Here is a 24,984-nt window from a genome sequence, read left to right as displayed (position 1 = left end):
ATATTTTCATACGTAAGGGTGGTTATTCAAGGGGATGAGTATATATGATTGGACAGGTGAACACATTGCGAAGGCAAGGAATGTTAGTATTAAAACTGGAAACTGTAAATGAAAAGCATGGCACAAGAGAAAGTGTATCTTTCATTGCACCAGCCAATGGTTAAAAATACAGTATACACAAGTTTTTGAAGCACATGTTCTTCTTCAGACATGGATACTGAAAACCAAAATAAAGTACAATTAAAAGTTGCCACATGTCCAGACAGTTGATTACCAGTCTGTGGCTCATCCAGAAATATGAAGCTCATGGAGAAATACACTGTTAACATTTATTGATTACAGGGAAAACAGAATTTTCTGAGCATAATGAATATGTTGTTCAGTGGAAAAATAATTGAAAGATAAGCTGCATGCCAATTTTAAATAAAGTGTATTCATATGCTGTGTATAGAGCTTGCAGATTTTATTCCATACTGCTTTTCTCCTGTAGAAGCCCAATATTTACTGCTAGCCTTCAAATTCACTTTCATATTTGCACCTGCAAAGTTGTTTGTACATTAAGCGTTTAGAATATACCCAAGGTAACCAGGACATAAGGAGGGGGGGGGAACACTTTCTTACGGGCAAAAATGTGCACATATGCTACAAACAAGCACATGCATGTATGAGTGTAAGACCAGGGAATGAAAGAACAATTATGTTTACCTAAAATGCATATTTACATTATGAGAGTTCTGAAAAGACTTTCAGAGCAGTTTTTTATAATACCCCCTGGAAATCTTTAAGATCGTTTACATGGAGTAAAGTGTTCTTATATTATATAGAAGCCACAAGTGTGAAAGTTCACTCCACTAGCTTAAAGTTAGGCAATCATAATATATGTCACATGGAGTGTCCCATGAGCAGAGATATGCATTTCAAGGATAGCCTTTAACACAGACATGGACTGCGACTCCTCAGCTTCAACCTTTGAACAGCCTTTGGCATTACCTTGATCATAGGAATTGTGGTTTAAATAGTTGCTGCCATCTTGGATCCAAAATGTATATGGTATTAAATTACTAAATGCAATTTATTTTACTGTGCAGGGTTTCCCTGCTGCTGCAGGAATCCATAAGCTTTCCTATAGATAGCACCGTATGAAGCAGAGCCATTCATTTGGATTTCAACAACACGATAACAAATAAGAAGACATCAGAGGAAACCGGCTTTGGTTACAGTAGGCTGCAGTGCTGACTCAGATTTTGACAGCTGACCCTGTAGCCTGCCAGTGGTCAACTGACCTCCAAAATCAACAGGAGGCAACGTGCCCTTTGAAGTCCTTCTTTCTAGACAGGTCTAGCAATCTGTCCTGCATCTCCTCTCCAACTTGTCAGTTAATATATTTCTTGCCTCTGACCCTCCATTCCTGTTTGCCTAATCTGGTAATTAACCTCCAAGCTGTATGACTACCGCTTCCCACCTGTGCCCCATGTGACCACCACCTTACCTGAGAATAGTTGCAATTGTGCTTGTGGGTCAGCAATAGCATCGTCCCTACCTCATGAAGGGGTGGGACAAAGTCCTTTTAACACACAGCTTTCCAAACTGTGTGTTGTGACACATTTGTGTATTGATTGCAGTGCGTAGGTGTGTCACGCAAACGCTCCCTGTGCTCCTCCTGGGGCTGGAAAGGGGTTATTTTAAACTCCAGTTTGCTAGTAAAACTGAATTACTGTGTCGCGAAATGATGCATGTCTAAAAAGTGTGTCACCAGCAGGAAAAGTTTGGAAAGCTCTACTCGAACACAGTGTGTCTCAACCAGGGAGCATGCTGTCCTAACGGGGTATACAAAGATTTCATGGGGGCAGGGATTTATTTATTTTTTAATGTAGAACTTAAGTAAAAAAAACATTTAAACCCATTTGAAAATTCAAATAAAAGAATCACGGCAGCCAGGTTTGAAAGGCGGAAGGCTTGGATTTTTATGTCAGCTAGAAAGGGGCATGGGTTTAAAAAAAAAGGTTGAGGAACACTGTTCTAACATATTTTAGTAAGCCAGAGTAATCTAGTAGGTAGAATGCCAGGCTTGAACTGGGGGTGCCTACGTTCCAAACAGTGCTTAGTCATTAAGCTCTCATGGGACCTGGGGTCATTCACACTCTTCCACCCTAACCTATCTCATGGGGTTATTGAACAATAAAAAATGAGGGGGAGCATGAGTGCCTTGTGAACTGGATGGTGGAAATAGGAAACAAATAATTTAAAAGTATCACATATCAGCCTTTACTTTGACTATGTTGAATTATTTAGACTAGTCCAGCCTGTTTAGACTTCAACTCATCCTGCTATCTGAAGTTAATTACTGTGAAAAATAAAATGTACTTGACTTATTAATCTCATCACCATAAAACAATGTGATAGCCTGAATCAACTACTCCAAGTACTTCTAGAACCATCTCCAAGTCTTTTTCATACATCTTCCTTCACTTGCTCATCCAGAAAATACCCTCAACAATGATATTGTGTTATGGAAGGAAAGAAAGAGAAAACAAAAACAATGACCCATCTAGTTATAACCCTACTTATTTACAGGTAGCTCTTACCATGGACATAAGTTTCCAAAATTACACTGTAAGGAAGATAATTCACAGGACACAAATAACCCATCCCATCCACAAATTTCAACAGAATTTATCTCCACATCCATATTTTCAGAGGGGGGTGGTCAGATTTATCTCCAAAGAGAATATAAGGATTCTCTTCACTTCTTCCAAAGAATTGTATTTTAATACAGGAGACCTGAGAACCAATAAAAAAGGCAATTTAACAATATCGCTAGTGTGTCACCAATCACCATAAAGGCCTGGAGGCTCCAACATACCTACTACAGTACAATAGGTTTGCCACCCTGCTGGTTTTCAATTGACACCCTCCTCCCCATCATGTTATTATTTTTTTATAAGTTAGGCCTAATAGTGGTTTCTAATATTCCTGCTTGGCTCACAGCTGATGGCGTTTTCTGCTGCTAAGCTCTGTTTCTCAGAGACACCTCTGGAAGAAAGAGACATAGAGAGAAGACACTAGTTCACCACAGCTAAAAAAAATGGAAAGTGTGATTTGAAATGGACACAAAGAGTGGAAGTGATAAGCCTGGCACATGTTACCAGTGCCTATTATCATGTGGGCTATATCACAGAGAATGACCATAGAAACTCATCCTGAGTCCTCTAATATACTGTTATCTGATGGAAACATGAGAAATCCACTCTTCCGTTGCCACCAATAGGGCATTACTGATGGCCAGGTTTGGTCTGTAAGCAAGAACTGCATTTTGAAAAGCATGGGGGACAGGAAATGGCTAACAGAATCCCCACTTAATATTCACTTTCCCAGTGATTTCAAATTAATGGTCATAAAAATAATGAGCATGTTTAAATGATGGTTACCTCTAGAACATGTACCTACTGTGCCTACTCTGCACATAACTGTGGCCAGCTTCAATAATGCCCTTTTAAATGGATAACTGTTAAATTAATATATCTGCTAAAGGAATCAATTTTTGTGCACTCCAAGGTTATGTGTTTAACAGACTTCGATAATTCAATGAAAAATTGAGCTGGTAATGATTTGCAGGCTAAATGAATGTTAAATACTTCAAAGGATTGGACAAACAAGTAGGCAGCAACATTTTTATGGGTTCACTTCCTTCAAGGGAACTTAAAGAGCCTGCCTTTTTATTGCTGCGAATTCTAGACACCTTTTTTTACCCCTCAGCATCTGTTTGAAATATGGAGTAGACAATTGGTTTTTTGGCTCTGACTCAGGTGGTTGAAATACAGGACAAACAGACTACTGTATATAAGCTTTCCTCCAGCAATGAAATTTTTTATTAACTCTCTTGCATAGCAAACTCTGCTGCCTAGCTTCCAATCCCTACAGAATCATCAAGGAATGTGGCTAGTTATTAATTCTGGTGGTCAAGCACAGGGTGGATATGTTGAGACTTGTCTGCAATATGTAACCTCACATTTCAAAGAGCTACAGAGGAATAGGGGAAAAAATAAATGAATTCTGATTCAGTCATCATTCACATGTGTAGAATTCAAAACTAAATACTAGCTATGTACATAAATATGTCACTCTTCTCGAGAACTTCTAGCCAAGGAAAACAAATCCCAGAGTGGAGGGGTGCAGAATGATCATTAAAAGTCTTAACTTTGCCTAACCTTCAAGCTGTTTCCAGTCTACAGCAGTAGTATTTAAAAAGGTGAACTTGATAACTGTCACAGCAATACTAACCCAAAGTCACCTGGCCTCAGGGACAATGGAACCAACACCACATCCAAACTGCTCTCAGTTCCTAGCAGTGTGGAACCTGGTGGCGGTTCTTTCCTTCTTTTGCTACACAAGCTCACAACAATGGACCAGCTAGTGGATCCTCAGCCAGTCCTGCTCTGCCCCTGAAATGCCTGGTTTGAGGGGTCTTGCACCAACTTCTGCTAGTGGGAACACGACCAGCAATACCTCTTCAAACGTCTGCACCTTTAGCAGGCACTACAGGAAATTCTGTGGTGACTGTGTCCCCACCAATGGTAGAGTCTAACCCCCTTCTCAGAGCACATATCAGGGATTAGGATTACTAAAGAATGTGAGGAAAGAAAACAAGGATAAATATACAATAAAAATAATGGTGATAAGTTGCTGAATTACAACTTATCACCAAACTTAAAACCATGGAGAAACCTGGTCTGAACAAAGACCTTGGATTCTTATCTCATTATACATGACAAAGCCATTTTCCACCTTTTCACCCCTTGCTTTTTCCTGTAAGACCTATTGCAGTCGTTAAGAGTCGTCAACAGGCTCATCACAGCTATCTGCCAATCACCCATTCCCACCACCCTTCTGAGTAATACCCCTCCCCACCTTCCCACTATTTAGAAGGGTCTGGTGACTTCTGTTTCAGTGTATCTGAAGAAGTGTGCATGCACACGAAAGCTCATACCAAGAACTGACTTAGTTGGTCTTTAAGGTGCTACTGGAAGGAATTTGTTTTGTTTTGAATAAAAATAATATAATCATCCTTCCAAAATATGTTTGAACATTGTTCATATGACAAAGGCTTCAAAAGTTTAGGTGTAACCAACCAACCACATGTCATCAGCAATGAAAAACCATTGTGTATTTTAATGTATCAGAAACATGCACACTCTACACTTTCTTCCAAAGTTCCTGATCACCATGTAAGGTGTTGCACACTGAAAATTTGCATGGGTGTAGTTCCTCTCAAATGCATAGGATGGAACAGAAGAAGGCGTTGCCCTGTGATGGTTTTCTTCTGAAGATAACTAAATGCCTGAAGATAAGTAATGGGAGATATGATCTTGATAATTTTAATTGAGATTTTGCCCCAATGAACCATGAAGGACCAATGGGGATGACTAATGGGCCTAAAGGTGGATATTCCCCATCCCTGCTCTAGAAAATGATCTCTGTCAGGAGCTAGATAGGATGTGTCTTTTGTCTGTTCCTCTCCTTCTGGACCACCTTGCTGGGATAGGGCAACCATTTTGTGGTGGCTCTAGTCATTCCTTTTGGGTAGAAGGTGATGCTGGGAGACTCATGCTTTTTTGACCTGCAGGATGCTGTCTCCTATACTTTTCAACACCTACATGGTTTTTCATCAGAAATCTGACAACAGCTCTATCTATAGCTCTTCCCACTGAAGGCAGGCCTAGCAACCGAGATAGAACTGCAGTTCCTGTCAAGGGTTGGACTAGATAACCCTTGGGGTCCCTTCCAACTTCACAATTCTATTATTCTAAGGCTGTCTGAAGATGACTACTGCTGAAACAACATTTGAGCTCTAGTCTTAGGGATTCTCCAGCATGAGCCCTGCATGGAGCTGTCCAGGGTAGCATTGATGCCTTGCCTCACCTCTGAACTGCTGAGGAGATTGCTCAAAACAGTACACAATTGTCTTGCAGCTGTGAGGCTGGGAACCTTATATACTCCCTGCACATTATTGAATCCTGCCTTTCCAGGGCTCTAAAATGTGCAAGGCGCCTCCATGAGTTCAGAAGTCTTCCCACACAGTCCCCATCACAAGCAATGGAAGCAACGCAGGGTAGGGGGAGACAGAAGTAGCATGTTCATCTCTGCTGCCTTCCCCACCCAAATGTGTTAACTCTACACTTTCAGATAACTCACGAATAGGGTATTTGTGGAAGTAAGAAACATTTATTTAAATTTCTATATATAAGTGGAAAATTATTTCACAGTGTTAAACTAAAAATATGTATTTCTGCATAGCACTTTTCCATCACAGTGATCAAACAATGCCATTAGAGTAATATAGACCATATTTACACAAGTGTCATCGTTTCCAGAGTCCCACGCCCCTTAGACTTACGGCAGCTGCTCCTGGACTCCTAGCTCCCCTTCACTGTCTTCCCATCATACCCTGCTCATCACGGGGGAAATAAAACAACACAGCCTCTGCCTCCTTCCCCATTTTCCTGACTCTCTCAGAGGCTTATAAGCCAACAGAGGCGGCTAGAGGTTTGCAACCTCTCATCAGCCCCATCCTTACCCAACTGCAGTCTATCTGGTGGGTTGGCCCACTTGTGAGCAAGCAGGTGGTCCAGCAGCTTTCCCCCTCACAACTGGTTTTATTTAACACAGCAACCCTCAAATCACTGATTCTGAAGCATTTTCACTGACTTTAAGACTACAAAATTTATAGGTGCTACTTTCAAGACCCATATGTCAGAGTAGATCTAGGGATGAGAGAGAATAAAGCTGCAGTTACTTGGGAGTAAGTCCCCAATGAAATCAGTTGAACTTACTTCTGAGTAGGCATCATAGGAATGAGCTGTTAGGCACTAAAAATTACATGAAAATTAAATTACAGTTGCTCTTCGGAAAAGTCCCATACAACAGGCTCCAAATAGCCCACAAAATGAAATCATTCTTCGGCAAAGGTTGCAACCACAGTATACACAGGCCCGTGGGAATGTCATGAAGACTGTGGGATTGGATCTTTAGTTGCTAAAGAGACATCTTCCTTCCTCAATGCATTTTAATCAGGCAAATGTTTTGCCTGCTTTTATAAGGTTTCGACTGAAGAATATTTTATAAAAACCAAAGGCCTACCTACAGCGCTGCTTTGCACTGCCAAAAGCCAATTATGTTAACACAAATAAAACTAAACAAACAAAGTCTCTCAGTGTCTCTCTTAACTTCTGGACTGCTTTCCCCAGGAATAAAACAACTCTGCCAAAGACAGTGTGTAAGCAGGCAAGAAAGTACATAAATTAATGGTTAGGTCCTACTCAGGCTGGTAAAATTTCCAGTGGCAGGTCCCAAACCTGTATAAACCTCATTTCCATCACAGTTCTGACCAAGGACGAGAAGGAGTATATGGTACAATAGACAGTATGTTGTGCTTGGCATAGAAGACTCCATTTTAATTCATAACTTGGTCATGAAGCTCACTGGATGCTTCTAGGCATGACACCAACTTTCAAACTAAGGTTATTCTAATTATACTGAAATAGGCTATTAAAAGAAATAGAGCAATAATTTCAGTTCTTTAGAAGCAATATTTAATGTTGATTTTCCAATATACCATATCCCCTCCAAACTCAATAATAGCTTACACCAGGGTACATAAAGTCAAGCAGTGGTGAACAGACACTTCTAATATAGCCATCTTTTATACTGGGCATACATTACAACAGGCCCTATCACCTTATAATACTTAAAACTTTTTGTCACTATTCTATAACAGTTTAAACTTCTAAAAGATTATAAACTAATTATTAGTAATGCTCTGTAAAGTAAGTCATCACTACATCAGCATATACTAAAACTGTGCATTTCTAAATGTATTCTCCAAAATTAATATCCAATTTTGCTACTCAAAACACCACCAATTTTCTTTTTATTTCTGCTTTCTGCCTAACTAGGAACCAATGTTTCCCTTCAGGCATGAAACAGACCTAAAAACAGCCAAGTTTTGTGCTTTCAAAACCTGGGATCAGCCATTTGTCTCAGATCCATGTAATCTGATACCTCCAAGTACCTAACAGAGTCTAAGGGAAATCGCCTCCCCAAATTGGTGGGCCTTTGTTGGGCAATTCTGTAGGACAGTCACTCATGGCAGCCACAACAGAATGTGAGGTGGTAGGACATTCAGGCCTGATCTCTGTGCCAGTTACAAGTTGGCACCCTGACTGGGCCCAGATGAGGCCTTGAGCCCTCACAAATACTTTATTGTGGACAATATGCTGGGAAAGTCACCTTGGTTTTCCTGGGGCACCTTCACCCCAGGAACAAGCTAAAAATGAAATACCTAACCCAGGTTGAACATGCAATTAATAATGTCTGCAATATGGGCAGATAGGGAATGAGAACGAGCTGTTTGCTTTATGTAGGTCCAAAAGGTGTACTGATTGTTCATTTAAGAGACAGGTACAGAACCTGTGGCCCTCAAGTTGTTGCTGCATTACAACTTCTGTCAGTCCAAGGACTGATGAGAGGTGTAGTGCCACAACATCGCGAGGGCCACAGGTTCACCATCACTGGTCTAAGGCACAGCTGGGCACCCCAGTCCTTGCCACCCTATTCACCAGCACAGATCAAACAGCAATAATACCAGAGGACTGGGGATTGGCAATCATCGTTCCCATTTTCAAGAAAGGCTGTAAACTTGATCCAGCCAATTACAGACCAATCAGTCTCTTAAGCATTATTAGCAAACTTTACGCAACTCACTTACGTGAAAAGTTTGCGGACTGGCTGGAATGGGAGCACATCCTTAAGGAAGCCCAGGCTGGTTTCAGGGCACATAGATCAACTTTAGACCAAGGACTGGTATTGCAACATCTAGTGGAGAAATACACCTCAAAGAAAGGAGGCTCCCTCTATGTAGCCTTTATAGATTTCAAATCAGCTTTCGATTTGATACCCCGGCACAGACTTTGGGAAAAATTAAGTGCCACAAACATCGATAGACGTCTTTTGCTTCTCATCCGTAGACTACATGAAAATACTCGGATCCGTGTTAGATGTGACCGTTATGGGAACCTATCAAAGGAAATCCAAAGTTTCCATGGTGTCAAGCAAGGCTGTGTTCTTGCCCCTATTCTATTTAATTTCTACATAAACTCCTTAGTTAGAAAGATGGAGGATGCAAGTACTCATCCCCCAAACCTAAATAATATACCAATCCCAGTCCTTTTGTACGCAGATGATGCGGCACTTATTTCCTTCTCTTGTGTGGGACTAAGAAAACTTTTACGAGCTCTTACAGAATATTGCGAAGCTGAACACCTAATAATAAATTACACTAAATCAAAAATTATGGTGTTCTCCAAGAGAAAACTCCGACATAAATGGAAAATTAATAACCAACCTATTGAGCAAGTAACATCCTTTAGATATCTTGGAATAATCTTTGATGAGAAGGGATCCTGGTGCCATCAGATTAAGAATTCCATTGCAAATGCGCAAAGATCTTCCAGAGCTATCATAAGTTTCTTTTATAGAAAAGGAGGTCAATATGTTCCTGCTGCCTCCCAGGTCTTTGTCGCAAAAATACTTCCACAACTGATGTATGGCACCCAGATATTTAATTGTCAAAAACTCAAGTCCCTGGAATCTGTACAAACTAAATTTTACCGCTCCCTACTAGGGTTACCTACCTGTGTTTCCAACACAGCCATTAGGCTGGAGGTAGGTCAACTCCCTATCAATGCCAGGATATGGATCCTGAAGATTCACTTCTGGCTAAAACTCATATTTTTCCCAGTGGAAGTGGCTCCTTTGACTCTATTAGACCCGTTCCAGTCTAAATGGAGATTGTTGCTCTATGAAAAATTGAAGGGCCTGGGGCTTTCCCCACAAGAACTTATAGCCTCAGGTTTTGAAAAGGCTAAAAGGATGGTGAGCCAGCGAATAGGAGATGTAGAGCTTCAGGACCATATGAGCAAGATAGATAAATATCCAGCTATCCAAGATTATGGAAAAGGGTTCAATCTAACACCATATTTGCTGGATTTACAAATCGCAAAATACAGGCGGGCGTTTACCCTTACCAGATTTGATGTACTGCCATCTGCCTTACTAAAGGGCAGATACGTGGGCAAACCCTATGCTGAACGAGTCTGCCCATGTGGTCTGAAAGAGGTGGAAACGGCTTCACACGTGTTGCTACACTGCGACCTCTATGGGGATATCAGGTCACTGTTTATTTCCCCTATCGTTCAGAAATTTCCAGGTCGATCTGAATCTCAGCGGCTGAAAATCCTACTAGGAGATAAAAACCCAGAAGTAACACTGAAAGTGGCCAAATTTTCTGCGGCTGCGATCAAGTGGAGGGCATTAGCTGTAAAAAAGTAAAAGACTTGACCCCTGGACAAGCCCACTCTTTTTTTAAGTCTATACATATATTGTAGCGCGTGTGTGTGTGTGTGTGTGTGTGTGCGCGCATATGTGTATTGCTTTTATGTATAATTTTTTAATTGACACCATTACTCCCCTTGTAAACTACCGTTGTTTTTGTTTTTTTTCTGGTCTATGACCGAAATAAATTAATTTCATTTCATTTCATTTCACAGCTGGGCAAGGTGCAAGTGGCCCAGTCCAGGACAGCATGTGCCTAGTTCCAGAGACACCTGTCAAAAATCAGAGAGACAGTTCAGAATAGAAAGGAAACTGGTTCCCTTAAAAAATGCTGTGAATGTAGTATATCTTGATTTCAGCAAGGCTTTTGACAAACTCACCCAAGATATTCTTGCAGAGATGTTGGTAACCTGTGGGCTGGATGAGGTAAGTGTTAGGTGGATTTGTAGCTGGTTGGCTGACCAAACACAAAGAGATCTTATTAATAGTTCCTCATCATCCTGGAAAAAAGTGACAAGTAGGGTGCTGCAGGGTTCTGTCCAGAGCCCACTGATGTTCAATGTCTTTATAAACGACTTGGACAAAGGAATTAAGGGGATGCTCATTAAATGCCTAGATGACAACAAACTGGAAGGTGTAGCTAATGCTGCAGAAGGCAGAATTGGGATTCAAGGTGACCGCAACAGATTGGAGAACTGGGTCCAAACTAACAAAATGAATTTCAATAGGGTCAAAATGTCAGGTTCTACACATGCAGCTACACAAATACAAGATGAGGGTTACCAGGCTTGCCAGTACTACAGGTGAAAAGGGTCTAGGGGTCTTAGTAGACCACAAGCTTAACATGAGCCAACAATGTGATGCAGCAACAAAAAAAGCTAATACTATTCTAGCCTGCATCAATGGAAGTATAGTGTCCAGATCAAGGGAAGCAATAGTCCTACTCTATTCTGGCTTGGAAGACTGTGTCCAGTTCTTGGTGCCACAATTTAAGAGGAATATTGACAAGCTGGAATGCGTGCAGAGTAGGGCAACCCAGATAGATCATCAAGGGTCTGGAAACCAAACATTATGAGGAACGGTTAAAGGAACTAGGTATGTTTAGCCTGGAAAATGAGACAGAGGAGATATGATAGCCATCTACAAATATCTTAAGGTCTGTCACATGTAAGATGGAGCAAGCTTGTTTTCTCCTGCTCTGGAGGATAGGACTCGAACGAATGGCTTCAAATTGCAAGAAAGGAGATCCCAACTAAACATCAAGAAGAACTTTTTGACAGTAAGAGCTGTTCGGCAGCACAACGGTCTCCCTCGGGAAGTTGTGGACTCTTCTTCATTGGAGCAGAGGTTGGTTAGCCATTTGTCATTGATGCTTTAGCTGAGATTCCTGCATTGCAGGAGGTTGGACTGGATTACCCTTGGGATCCCTTTCAATTCTATGAAAATTACAACTATGGGGGAAATTGGGAAGTGATAATGGGGTGGGACAAAGCATAATGAGTCTGTAGAGCAACTATTCTGGCTGGCAAGCTGCTTAGAGTGAGGAACTAAGCCTGAGGCTGGAATGATCCAAATTCAGCAAGGTTCCTTATTATCTGATCCAGTTGGGTTGGCAAGTTGCAGAACAACTTCCAGAACACCTCTGCAGAGCAGCAGGGATCAGGTCCTAAGCACTCTGTGCTCTGTATCACAAAGAGGGGCATTGATACCCTAGTTTGAGCCTTCTGGGAGCAGGTCTCTGGAAGTCATGTCTTTTAGGTTTTGTCTTTTAGTAAAACTTGACCTTCCTCGGATACTGCACTAGGCTTTCTAGATATGGAGCTATAATTCCTTCATTCCAATGAACCACTGAAGACCTAAGCACCACTCATCCTACCCACCCCAACCCCAGGCCCAATTCATCTAGGACAGAACAAAGCATTTGTGTGGCAGACTGCACAGCAGGTAGGTTTTGTGAAAATGTTTTATGGACACATGGGGCGGGAAACGCAACCTTAAGTATCACATCCATAAAAGGTTAAAAACACAATTTTAATATTGCTAGTCATCCAAAACATCCCACATATCAAAGAGTCTCCAGCACTGTAACTTTTGCTGATCAAAAGCATGAACTTAAGCTACAGAAGGCACAAAATAACCCCAGAGCCTATTTCATCACTGTGGCACTAATTCCAGTTTTACACTGAGAGAAATCCATTCAGCTGAAACCTTGATCCCAACAGAGTAACACTAGTAGCGGCTGGGGGTTGGGAAGGAGGAGGGAGGAAAGAAGGAACTGATCAGACCTCTGGCAGCTATTCAGGAATTAGTATAATGTCCACTGTTGCTCATGTATGAACACACGCAATGAATTTCTGTTCCCTCCATCAGTGGTAAGTTTCTGGCTATCATTGACAAATGCATATATTTCCCCATCATGCTTTAGTGTGTTTTTCAGCCCCACGTTGCCCTCACTTTTGATTGTGTAGATGAAGTTGAAGTGCACAGGGTATTTACTGATCCAGTTATCTTGTTCTGTGACAGGCAGAATCAATCAATCAAGAGGCCAGCTTTGTGCTTGCATATTCCAGGCACATCTCTGCACTTCAGGATACGAGATCACAGTGTTATCCAGCCAAATTTGATCAACAAATGCAGTTCCCCTGTGCCACAGCAATCTCAGATGAAGATGTTATTATGTGGAACTGAGCAAAGTGATAAAGACAGTGCAGAGAAAGAAAGGAGGGGTGCAGCTGGGCCGTTCTAACTGCCTTGGATGCATTTGTTGTGTGAGCGTGCTGAAAACATCCTTTTTCTTCATTATTTTTTTTAAAGGTTTATTTAAAAAAAATTAACGTCTGCTGTATCTGTATGTGTCTTCTTTTTCACAAACCTAAAACATAAGACCTCTCAGGAAATAGCATATATTAAAAAGGGAAATCCTGGCATTTATCTTTCACCAATTAATAATATGCCCTGTGATGAGTGCATGTACCACATTTGCAAACTGTTGCACATTTATGGCATGCCACACCCTTATTATAAAAATTGTCTGGAGGGCAAAAATACATTTTACCTTCTAACTCTGAGCAGACAGTCACACAGGACCCACTCCCCGCCCCCACAACAAGCTTTCACCTGGTTGCGACATGATGCATGCAACTGTGTCAGTATTTAAGTGCATTTCAAGCAAAAAATGTACACCAGGATTTTATTTTGCCAATAGCTTTCTACTGCCCTGCAGTTATTTTACATTATTTAATCCAAAATACCATCTTTTTGAATCCACCTTTCTTTTGCTTTTTAAATCTTTAATGGGAGCCGTTGGCAGTCCAGGGGTACAATTATTAGATATCTACAGAAAGAAATTGAAAAATTAATAATACTTTCCTGTTCTGTACTACATATAAAATTATCTAGTCTTAGTGGAATTCTATAGATTCAAACAGGCACACACACCCCCACCATGGTTTTAAAAATAAGATAAAAACCTTAGCCTGAATTAATACAGCCTACATTTAAATCTTTGCAGTCATCAGTTTTAAGTAAAGCTTGGGGGATACTGTATTATGTTTTCAACTCAGAAATTTATTTTAAATCATTTTTAATTAAAGGACATTTATTAAGGCAGCTTATGCTACCTACAGCCTAAAAGCCCAGGTAAAAGTCCCATAAACTAATCATACTAATGATATTAAAATTGTTTATTGCCTTTTTATGGGTTTTCCTACTTAAGTTACCATTTTTCACTACTATATGCAAAACGTGTGACATCATCCATATCAGTTTATTAGGGAGAGTGATATATGTTTTCATCTGACCTTTGTCTAAATAGCCCCTTAGCTGTGGCTGGGGAGGGGGAAGCTCCAGAGTAGTCTATCAGCAAGGGAGCCGTATAAAAACAGCTACATCTATTAATGTTTGTTTTCCTTTCACTATTATTAAACTCAAAAGCCAAATCCAACTGGAAAAACGATGCCATTTGAGTTCCCTTGTCATCATGTGATAAGTATGAGAAATGTATGTGCAATAGCCAAATGGCCAATAGACAAAACACCCACTCCAAGTGACGTACTGTTTTCCATACAGCACAGACAAAATCAAAACAACGGAGCTGCTGCAAACAAAAACAAAATCACATTTCCCATAAGCATTCCAGACAGAGCAGTTGTTTTTTTACAGGAAAAGAAGCTGGGAAGGAAACCAGAATGAGAGAGAGAGACCATACCTCTCCTCCACAAGGCAGAACTTTTAAGCAAGCAGGGTTTACACGTTTTGTTCTTAAACACACAACAGTTAACAGCTGCATATGTATTCAGTAATTTCAGCATCCTGCACCCAGACCAGTTAAAAAGATTCAACAACTGGGTCCAGTTTCAATCTGCTTTCTCTGGCATAATGCCAGTAGCCGCTTTGGTGACAAAACCCAGGTTTTAAATCAGTATACATGAGGTCAGAACCTGGCCCCTCGATTTCAAACGAAAAGTGAAATCCAGCCCAAGGGACTGGTCCCATTCACAAAAAAACAGTAAGGTCGCAGGTTAGGGAGCAAAAGTGTGAGTTGGTTTTTGTTTCATTTTTTGCAAAAAGTAATGGAATGGGAACAATTAGATTGAAAATTTCAGTGTTGTGTGTTTCAAATAGAATTTCAAAAAAGGAGAAACACTTCAAATTGCTCCTTTGGCCATCTGTAGTGTGCCCGGTTAAAAGCTGCCACTTGAGAAAATGGGTCTGTGTTATCTTTTTAAAAAATAAATAAAAATAGTAATAATATGACAGGCTGCCGTTGGTGTAACTCCGTTAACATATCTGCCTCTGTAAAGTTATGGTATCTGTGCTTAGCTGAGATACCTGGCAATAAATTGTGGCAGCATGGCGAGTATCAACAGCTGCATTTTGCTATTTTAGCTGAGCAGCATAGAGTATCTCCATCAGAGTGAATTCTTGTCAGCTGCGCTCTTTGCTAACACAATTCCTATGTTTTGCCTGGCAGTAAATGGACGCTTCTGCCCCAGCATCATCTAAACAACTCTGTTAACATTTGCCCTCAAGCGTCTCTCTCTTTGTCCAGTCCCTGTCTTCTAACAGATGTCATCCAAGTCTAATCAAGCATAAAATGGTCATAAATATTTCTTTCTGGTAGATTTCACATTCGCATTTCATGCAGGGACATGATATTTTTCTGCTACCTCCAGGGAGTACCTAATGCAAAAACCAGTTACTTACATTCAAGGCTCATGTTCCTTTACTAAAATGCAGCACATGTTCTCAGTTCAGAGACATAAAACACAAAACACACACACACACACACAAGACTTTATCTTCTTTTGTTTAACTGCCCCCCTTAAATGATGCACACCACAGTTTACACTAAGATATACCATCGCTTCCTGTTTAATGTGAAATCCCCAAAGCCGTAATATACTAGTCTTATGGAATTAAATGCAGTTGAAATACCTTAATTATTGCCCAAAAGAGATTTAGCTCCTAGATACTTAATTGAACTAACAAGCTATTTAACAAATGTGTGAGATAAGAAAGGCAGCTTTCTATTTTGGCTGATTTTATGCACAATTTTACAACCTACTTCATCATATTTAGTTAAAACAATAAAATGAACCTAGGGTATAAATTTGAGGTTCATGCCTATTTAGCAGATGAAAAAAGGAGAAAGATAAGTGTAAGACAACTGATTTCCAGCACTTAAACTTTAATCATTCATAGGGAAACTACGTAGGCTAATTAATTCTGTCTACTTAATGAAAGAAACCACAGCGAAATCATATTCCTTTCTGGCAAACTTCATAGTTAACATGTCAGAATGTAAAATAAAACCAACCTGAGATTATTTTCAAAGCCATATGTCTATTTGTTACTCTTTTCTACCCCCTCCACTGTTCTGTTTGTCAAAACAGAAATCTTATACAGCTATTTAAAACAAACCACAAACGCTTAATGATACAGATCACAACAGCGAAGCTTCTCTTCGCTTCTCTTCTCCCCATCCCCCCACCTCCCCTTTCTCTGTTGAGCCTAATATTTGATTACTGTTAGTCAAATCAAGCTTTCAGGCAAATAATCTCCATTTTTTAAGTTAATGAGATGTGGTCATGTCGACAACAGCTTGCAGAAACTTTTGATTCCTGCAGGCTGTGCTGGCCTCTTCTACAGCAACTACTACTGTTTGAATGAGTCACATTTGCCAAAATGACTGATATAGACAAGTGCACATTTAAAAGAGACACTAATTAAAAAAATACCCACTGGTGTCAATTTAAATACCATGAGAATAAACTGTTATAGTAGCTTGGCTACCATCTCATGGCTTTCTCAGAGCACCTTTAATTCCAACTGAATGGAATTTTCATTGCAAATATACTCTTTGCATAAGAACACATTTTTTCCCTCCTCATCGTGGAGGAATTAAGGGTTTTGATATAATTAAACAAATTATGCTAATATTTGTTTCACATAAGCTATTAAGCAAGCCCCCCAGAACAAGTCCTAATTGAGAAAGCTCCAAAGAGCCGTACTGCTGAGATAAGCAGCAAATTTATACTGTTGATTTTAGAGCACCCATTTACAACTTATTTCTTTATTGGAACTCTGTCCTTTCTATAAGACCCCCAGCTATATTGAATATCACTGAAACAATTTTCATAACTCCTATTGGCCACAGTCAAATGTGCCCCACCCCACCAGTCCAAATGAATAGATAAGAGACCTGGAAAGAACTTTTTCCAAATTTTTTTTGACTTCTCAAAAGGTTTTCTGTTTTGGCAGGGAATTCAAACAGCACAGCTGTTCCGTAGCGTAAGCTGATGCGATACCAAAAGGGGGGGGAGGGAACGGTCGGTGCTGAGAGGGTTATATCCATTTAAGGGGTTAAATATGCAATTACCGCTGACTAAAACCAGAGAGACATATAGATAAACAGAAGAAATGAAGTCCCCAGGTTCCATTCAGAAGCCTTCATCACATTACTACCAGACAGAAAACTCTTTAAGTACCATTTTCAGATGTTAAATCATTGTTCTTGCAGCACATATTCTCGCTATTCCTGGGGGAACAATATCTGAAGACAGCGTGCTAACAAATGCAATCCAGTAAACAGGCATTTTCTCTCTTGTTGTTAGTACCTTTGTGTTCCAGCTCCCAGCTCTGTCATCCATGCCTTCTCTCTGCTTTGAAGTTAAAGTACTGAATGAGCGTTGTCATCTATTATCCAGAGTGTGCATGTAGATTATAAATAAGAAATAAAAGTGACTTTCAGTACACTGCTTTTGCATTAGCAAGTTGCCTTCTCTGTTACCTCCTCTGTCCTTCATACTGCACTACCAACATTATATTAGAATCCAACTTCATCTCCTGCAGACTGAAAGGAACACCCTAGGAAAAATATGTGCACAGCAGACACACAAGTTTTATTGCAACAAACAAATCCTGCCTTTTAAACAGGCCTTCAATTTAGCTTTAAATATAAATATTTAGGCCTTGTTTGCAAAGGTCCCTTGGGCCCATCTGAAACTGAAGTGGGTAGGGCTGGCTGAGAGGCGTAAGATGGGCCAAGGGAGAGTTGAGCTTGGGAAATGTAACAATTAACTGGGACTAAAAATATGGTGCATGAGAGACAGCAGACAAGAAAACGAGGAATAGGTTGATGGATTCCAGGGCTTGCAGCACCACTGCTCACAAGTATCAGAGCCCAAACTACCACTTTCAAGTTAATTAAAGGACTCTTCAATTTGCATTCTCGGACTTTAAACAACAGAACTCTATTAGTCGCACCGAAGTTTATTTGTTGGGGATAAATCATTATATGTGTGTGTATATACAGTGGTACCTCGGGTTATATACGCTTCGGGTTACATACGCTTCAGGTTACAGACTCCGCTAACCCAGAAATAGTGCTTCAGGTTAAGAACTTTGCTTCAGGATGAGAACAGAAATTGTGCTTCGGCGGTGCGGCAGCAGCAGATGGCCCCATTAGCTAAAGTGGTGTTTCAGGTTAAGAACAGTTTCAGGTTAAATACGGACCTCCAGAACGAATTAAGTACTTAACCCGAGGTACCACTGTATATATATATATGATTGATCAACTATTTATGTTTAAAATCTTGTTTACAGTGGTGCCCCACAAGACGAATGCCTCGCAAGATGAAAAACTCGCTAGATGAAAGGGTTTTCCGTTTTTCGAGGTGCTTCGCAAGACGAATTTCCCTATGGGCTTGCTTCGCAAGACGAAAACGTCTTGCGGGTTTGCTTCCTTTTTCTTAAAACCGTTAATACTCGGAGAATCCGCGCTCCGCAAGACGAAAAAATTGCAAGACGAAGCAACTCGCAGAACGAATTAATTTCGTCTTGCGAGGCACCACTATATCTTATTTATATCGAGGCATATGGAATTATGCATGGCAAATTTAATGCACGGCACTGTTTCAGATTACTGAAACTAGCCAGATCAATGCTCTTCTCTATATATTCAGGCCAGCTCCTCAACGTTTTGTCACACGTTAGCATGTGAAGGAACGTAATCCACAAGAGGAGAGGGGTTGGCTTGATCTATAATGACTGAAGTCACCAGGCACCATTTTCCAGCCCTTTCTTTTTACACCTTTCAAAGTTAACAAGCCATCAGCTAGTTACTAATAACAAAATGTACCATATGGAACCAAATTGTGGCGCCAGCTCTACTATTCTCATATGTTTTTTTCAGTCCACTAAAAAAGTTCTCCTCTGCAATCAAGTTGCAAGAAAGAAAATTCCACCTAAACATGAGGAAGAACTTTCTGATGGAAAGAGCTGTTCAACAATGGAATGGTCTCCCTCAGAGGGTTGTGGACTCTCCTTCCTTGGGGGTTTTTAAGCAGAGGTTGGATGGTCATCTGTCATATATGATCTAGTTGAGATTCCTGCATCACAGGGGATTGGAATAGATGACCCTCAGTGTCCCTTTCAACTCTACAATTCTATCAGTAGGACTTACAAGTGAATTTAAACACGGTATTAGTCATGTGGAAACTGTAGCTAATAGTCTGAATGTGTGAAACTGCTAACATCAGTAATGCCCTGCTATGCTACCACAGATTACTCCCCCTTATTGTCTCATGCACCACAGGGAGGTGGCAAGAGACAGCGACCTCTGATTACTCATTATGGGGTGATGGAAGCATTCAGCTTAAATATTTTGACTCGCCCTTATTTAATGAACATAGGATCAGGGTGTAAAGGTTGAATTAAGTACATCAGCACAAATGAAAGCTAAATGGCACATGTGAGAGTTAAACTGACATCTGTTTGGACTTGTTCTTGCCACTCACTAATGTCTGACATTCAACTTCACTGCAGTAACACTGAGTCGGAGTTTGGAATTCCTATTCTTTTACTACACTAAATAATAATAATAATCCCAGAAAACAAGATTTATTCTATTTCTTTGTTACACTTTGCCCTGACTCGCAAAATTTCAAACCAGCTATGCTGTCCCAAGATTTACACACCTGTCTTCCAAGGACAAAAAGGGAGGACATGGGGTTTATTCCAATTTACTTTCACAACAGCCCTGTGATACAGGTTGGGGTTAGGGATAATGACCTGCTGAAGGTCACCCTGTGAACATCATGGCTAAGTAACATTTTGAACGTAGTCAAAACAAAACAAATTCCTTCCAGTAGCACCTTAAAGACCAACTAAGTCAGTTCTTGGTATGAGCTTTCGTGTGCATGCACACTTCTTCAGATACACGTAGTTTGAACGTAGTTTCTTCAGTCCATCTCTGACACTCAAAACATCTCACCAAAATAGCTCTCATGCGACTGGATTTTCTTGTTGAATGTTCCTTCTACATGGCCGCCTCTCCTGGTGTGCCCCACGGAGGACCTTATGGTCTACAAGTAACAGCACCTGAAGATCCCAGGCCCCAGGGAGATTAGACTGGCCTCGACCAGAGCCAGGGCCTTTTCGGCCATATCCCCAGCCTGGTGGAACACTCTCTCACAAGACACCAGGGTCCTGCGAGATTTGACATCCTTCCGCAGGGCCTGCAAGATGGAGCTGTTCCGCCAGGCCTTTGGTCAGGGTTCAGTCTGACTCATTTTCTCTTTCTTTCTATAAGAACAAGCACAAAGGAGGTTTCCCAGCCCGCTCACAGGTCCTTATAATATCAGTGGAAACAGTTGGTCCTGGCGAGTATCAACCGCTTTCAATTTTAATCTGAGGATTGTCATTTGTTCAGTTTTAATTTTAATTTTAATTTATTTGAATTAATTTTGGAATGCATTTTAATCAATTGATTGCTTGTTTTTATGCATATCATATCACTTATATGATGTTAGCCACTCTGAGCCCGGCTCCGGCCAGGGTACAAATAAAAAAATTGTTTAGTTTATTTATTCTTTATAACATCCACCTGCCATTTTTCTTCACTTAATATTTCCATCCCACTTTCCTTATAGATAATGCTATATTTATTGTTTTGTACACCCAAGAATGATGGGTTTCAGTGGGCAGGATCCAGGTAATCTAGTTGTCACTGAAGTATCTGAGATGTTTGCAGGGCAAGGCGGTGGGTGAAATCTGCTCCTCACAGACAAAAGCACACTTGCCCATCGACTTGCTACTGCTTTCACCCCTGTCTAAGTAAAGGGCAGGCAGAGTCTGCCATATTCTTGCTTGCATTGAGGTAGCATCATTAAAAAGCTGCAAGACTAAGTCTTGGGGAGTGGACCCTCTCCTTCCCAGTCTCCTTCCCTTTTGAGGCTGAGACAGGACTGGTTGTCTGTGTAGAAGTATCAAGAGACACCACTGCTGTAAAACATCACATGTGATTATATTTTTCAACCATGTGATGAGCTTTGAAAAATTGTGAATGACTCATGATTATGTGGCACACATATCTTTTTTCAATCTTCAGCTAACATTTGTTGATAGATACACAGTAGAAAACAGGACAGCTGAGCCCAATCTACTTACAGCACAATCCTCTATGTGTCTATTCAGAGGTATGACCCACTGTGTTCAATGGGGCTTAACCCCAGGTAAGTGGATGAAGGACTGCAGCCTTAGAAAATGACAAAATGGTGAATTTTAATGACAACTGATATGTGTAATTTTTGTTTTCATTCCATGTAAGGCTTCCATGCTGATCTACATTGCCTTGTCTATGATATTGGGGAGGTTTCCACAGGCATGAACAAAATCAGATGTCCACATAAACAGCCGACCACTAAATGTCATAGCTGACAACAATTTGCAAATTAAAGAACGGAAACTAGATTTTCCTGCCTATGGAGAAAACTTTATATTTTCGCTTGTACTTTATGAATCCTTTAGCATACCTGCAAGAGTACTCAGACAAATCTCTAATAGTTTATGCCAAACAACTGTCTTTTCATTTGTGGACTAGCATTCTGGGTAGAAGAATAACAGCTAGTTAACAAAACATTTGAAAGAATTAAAAGCATCCTCCTCTGTGAGCAAAGAAACATTGCTAATCACTGCTAAGCCTTCATAATCCAGTCTTCACACAAGTTAAAAGTAAAGAACTCTCTGTAAAGTAGCTTCAAAAGGTCTCTGCTAATCAGCAGAACTTGGTGAATAATTCTGTGATAAAAATGGGTGTGTGTGTATTTCATTCTGTATTTTTCTTTCCTATTGTCAGAGGTTCAGGAGCAGAGGCAAAGCAGAGTGAGCAAATGGACAGTGAGGAGAAGGAGTACGAAGGGGGAGCAGGCAGTGACAGTGGGCAGAGTCAATCCACAAGCCTCTCTAGCGAATCGGAGGACTCACAGAAGGGAGCACCGATGGCCAGAGCAAGGGGGGTTCCAGGGGGGAAGCCCCAGGAGGGAGGGGCCAGCGGGGAGTCCCTGAGCAGCAGTTGGAAATCAGGACCAGCTTCTCCACCAGAGCGCAGTGGGGAGGGGGAGTCCCAGGAGTCGGGACCAGTGTTCTCATCTCCAGCGGGAGGAGAGGAGTCAGGCTTGGCAACGCCCACATCAGGGAGCGGGGAAACGGTCAGAAGGAAAGTTACCGGCTGGGCGCGCGCGCCAAGTTCAAATGTACAGGAGAGCGGCACAGCAGGGAGTCCTGACAGGGAGCCAGGTCCTAAAGCCCGCCGAAAGGAAGGGCGAGACTCAGGGGGGTCAGCGTCAGAGGAATCCAGGAAGGAGGTAAGCTCAGAGGGCAGAAGGACCCAGAGGAGGAAAGAACAGCGTAGGAGGTGGAGCAAGGCTAGAATCTTAAACTGGTGTGGGTTCAGCAGCGAGTCAGAGGGAACTTAGCCGGTCTAGCGTCAAGACGTGGGTCTGCGCGCCCAGAGCTTAGAAATGGAAACTAAACTTCAATAAAGACTTTTGTATATAACATCCACTGGGCGTTGGTCCTCTGTGAGCTGGGACCTAGAGGCAGCCCTGACACCTATTATGAAAGGAGTTCAAACGTACCATGCAATAGTGAATACGTGTGTCAATCCTCATGCCTGTCAATCAATGACAGCTATTCTGGATGACTTCAGTGGGACTTACGCTAAGGTAAGTGTGCAGGATTGCAGCCTTGGGAAAGTGATGTTTGGAAGTCCCAGTGGAAGGATTTGATTGTTACTGACCTTATTAGGAAAACTTGCCAGTATATAATGCAAGTATCAGTGGCATCTGCTTTTGCAGTACTCCTTCATCTGAGTTTTAGCTTGCAGGGTTATTTCCCACCCCCCATGCCATCAGTGTTTGATTTGCACACAATCAGCTACAAAGGAAGGATGCATTTTACTATAATTCAGGGTACGTATGGATGCTGCCTCTGCTGGATTGAGAGTGATTTTGTGGGTCTACATTCCCTGATACAATAATTTCCAGATCAGAACACAGCAGCATATTTCCAGAATGTTAAGTTACATTTTAAACTACATTTTAAATTACTTATTATAAATAAGACAAATACAAAATTTAATAAGTTCACAATTTTCCAAAACCTAGATAGTGTTTTTATTTTCATTTTTGTGAAAGGGTGTTTTACTGCAGAACAATTTTTTTTTTTTTGTTAAACTTCTGTTTTTTTTCTTAACTCATTAGCAGAGTGACGATGTGGGACAGCCTGTACATCACTGTGCAGGCTAGTAGTGGTAACAGAGCACTGTATGGAAATGAAAGCAGCCTCCTACCCCACTGCTAGCCACCCATCAGCAACAGTAGCCATCAGGTAAGGGTGATGGGTTGTCTGCCTCCCACTCAGTGCCTAGTTAGTGCTGGATTAAATCTTATCCTAGCCCTGTATGTCACTGAGATTCAGGATCAATGATTTGCATTTATATAGACCAGTGGTGGTCAAACTGGGCCCTCCAGCTGTTTTGGGACTACAATTCCCATCATCCCTGACCACTGGTCCTGTTAGCTAGAGATGATGGGAGTTGTAGTCCAAAAACAGCGGAGGGCCAAGTTTGGCCACCACTGATATAGACAAATAGCTTCAGAAAACTGAGAATGGTGCATGTGCAGAATCTCTTCTAATAACATTCTGAAATACAGGAGTTCAACTAGAGTGAACCAAAGGGATACTGGAACCCCCTTAACCTTTATATATGTACCTCTCTATGCACATATTGCGGACACGGGTGGCGCTCTGGGTTAAACCACAGAGCCTAGGGCTTGCCGATCAGAAGGCTGGAGGTTTGAATCCCTGCGACGGGGTGAGCTCCTGTTGCTCAGTCCCTGCTCCTGCCAACCTAGCAGTTTGAAAGCACATCAAAGTGCAAGTAGATAAATAGGTACCACTCTGGCGGGAAAGTAAACGGCATTTCCGTGCGCTGCTTTGGTTCGCCAGAAGCGGCTTAGTCATGCTGGCCACATGACCCGGAAGCTGTATGCCAGCTCCTTCAGCCTACATAGTGAGATGAGCACCATAACCCTAGAGTCGTCCGTGACTGGACCTAATGGTCAGGGGTCCCTTTACCTTTTTATGCACATAGGCAGGACAATCCTATGGTTCTGCAATGCTGGCAGCCTCTACAACACTGGCATATCATAGCTGTCATCCAACGCTTTACAAGCAGTAAAGTCTAGAGCACAACAGCGGCTACAGAAACAACAGTAGCAGCACCAACAGGTTCTTGTAGCGACAGACTCCTTTGTAAACCACTGCAACCCACGAACCACAAGTCGCTTGTTGATGATGCTTCCACACTGGCCATGCAAGAAAAACAGTAATAATGCCCATACATTCTATGAGCTCATTCACCCAGTACATGCATGGCCATCCCACAAAAATGACAACAGACCATCTAGAAAGGACCACAGATCCTTTCTTAGTGTGGACGTATATAGCAAAAAACATTCATAATTTCTCCACGCATTGGTTTGAAAACCACAGCAACAACAAAAACACGTATCCTGCAAACAACCACCAATTGGGCAAGCAGACAACCTGCCCCAGAAAGAGAATCAAGAAATGCCATTCCAATCAGAACAGGAAGAAGATACATGATGGGGCCTTTGAAATCTCCCGGGGGTCTAGTCAATGGCAAACCACCTCCCCTGCCTTCATGCAGGGCATCCAGGGAGTACAGCCATATGGGCAGTTACTGAAGGGTCCCAATGTGTGAGTAACTGAAAAAAGGCTGCTGGTGGA

General features: G+C 41.4%; 1 protein-coding gene across 17 annotated transcripts in view; it reads right to left on the bottom strand.

The window, feature by feature from the left end:
- FOXP1 (forkhead box P1) overlaps positions 1–24,984 on the bottom strand; it is a 553,244-nt gene that overhangs the window by 201,406 nt on the left and 326,854 nt on the right. The window contains exon 2 of one of the 17 annotated variants that reach the window (XM_081852735.1): positions 17,508–17,586. The exons of the other annotated variants lie outside the window; for them this stretch is intronic. Within the exon in view, the coding sequence (XP_081708861.1) occupies positions 17,508–17,540 (33 nt within the window). The 5' untranslated portion in view covers positions 17,541–17,586. The remainder of the gene's footprint in view (positions 1–17,507; positions 17,587–24,984) is intronic. 17 annotated transcript variants of the gene reach the window in all.

Source organism: Podarcis erhardii (assembly GCF_964252035.2).
Source record: "Podarcis erhardii genome assembly, chromosome: 2".
Classification (NCBI taxonomy): Eukaryota; Metazoa; Chordata; class Lepidosauria; order Squamata; family Lacertidae; genus Podarcis; species Podarcis erhardii.
This window is presented reverse-complemented; position numbering and strand designations above follow the sequence as displayed.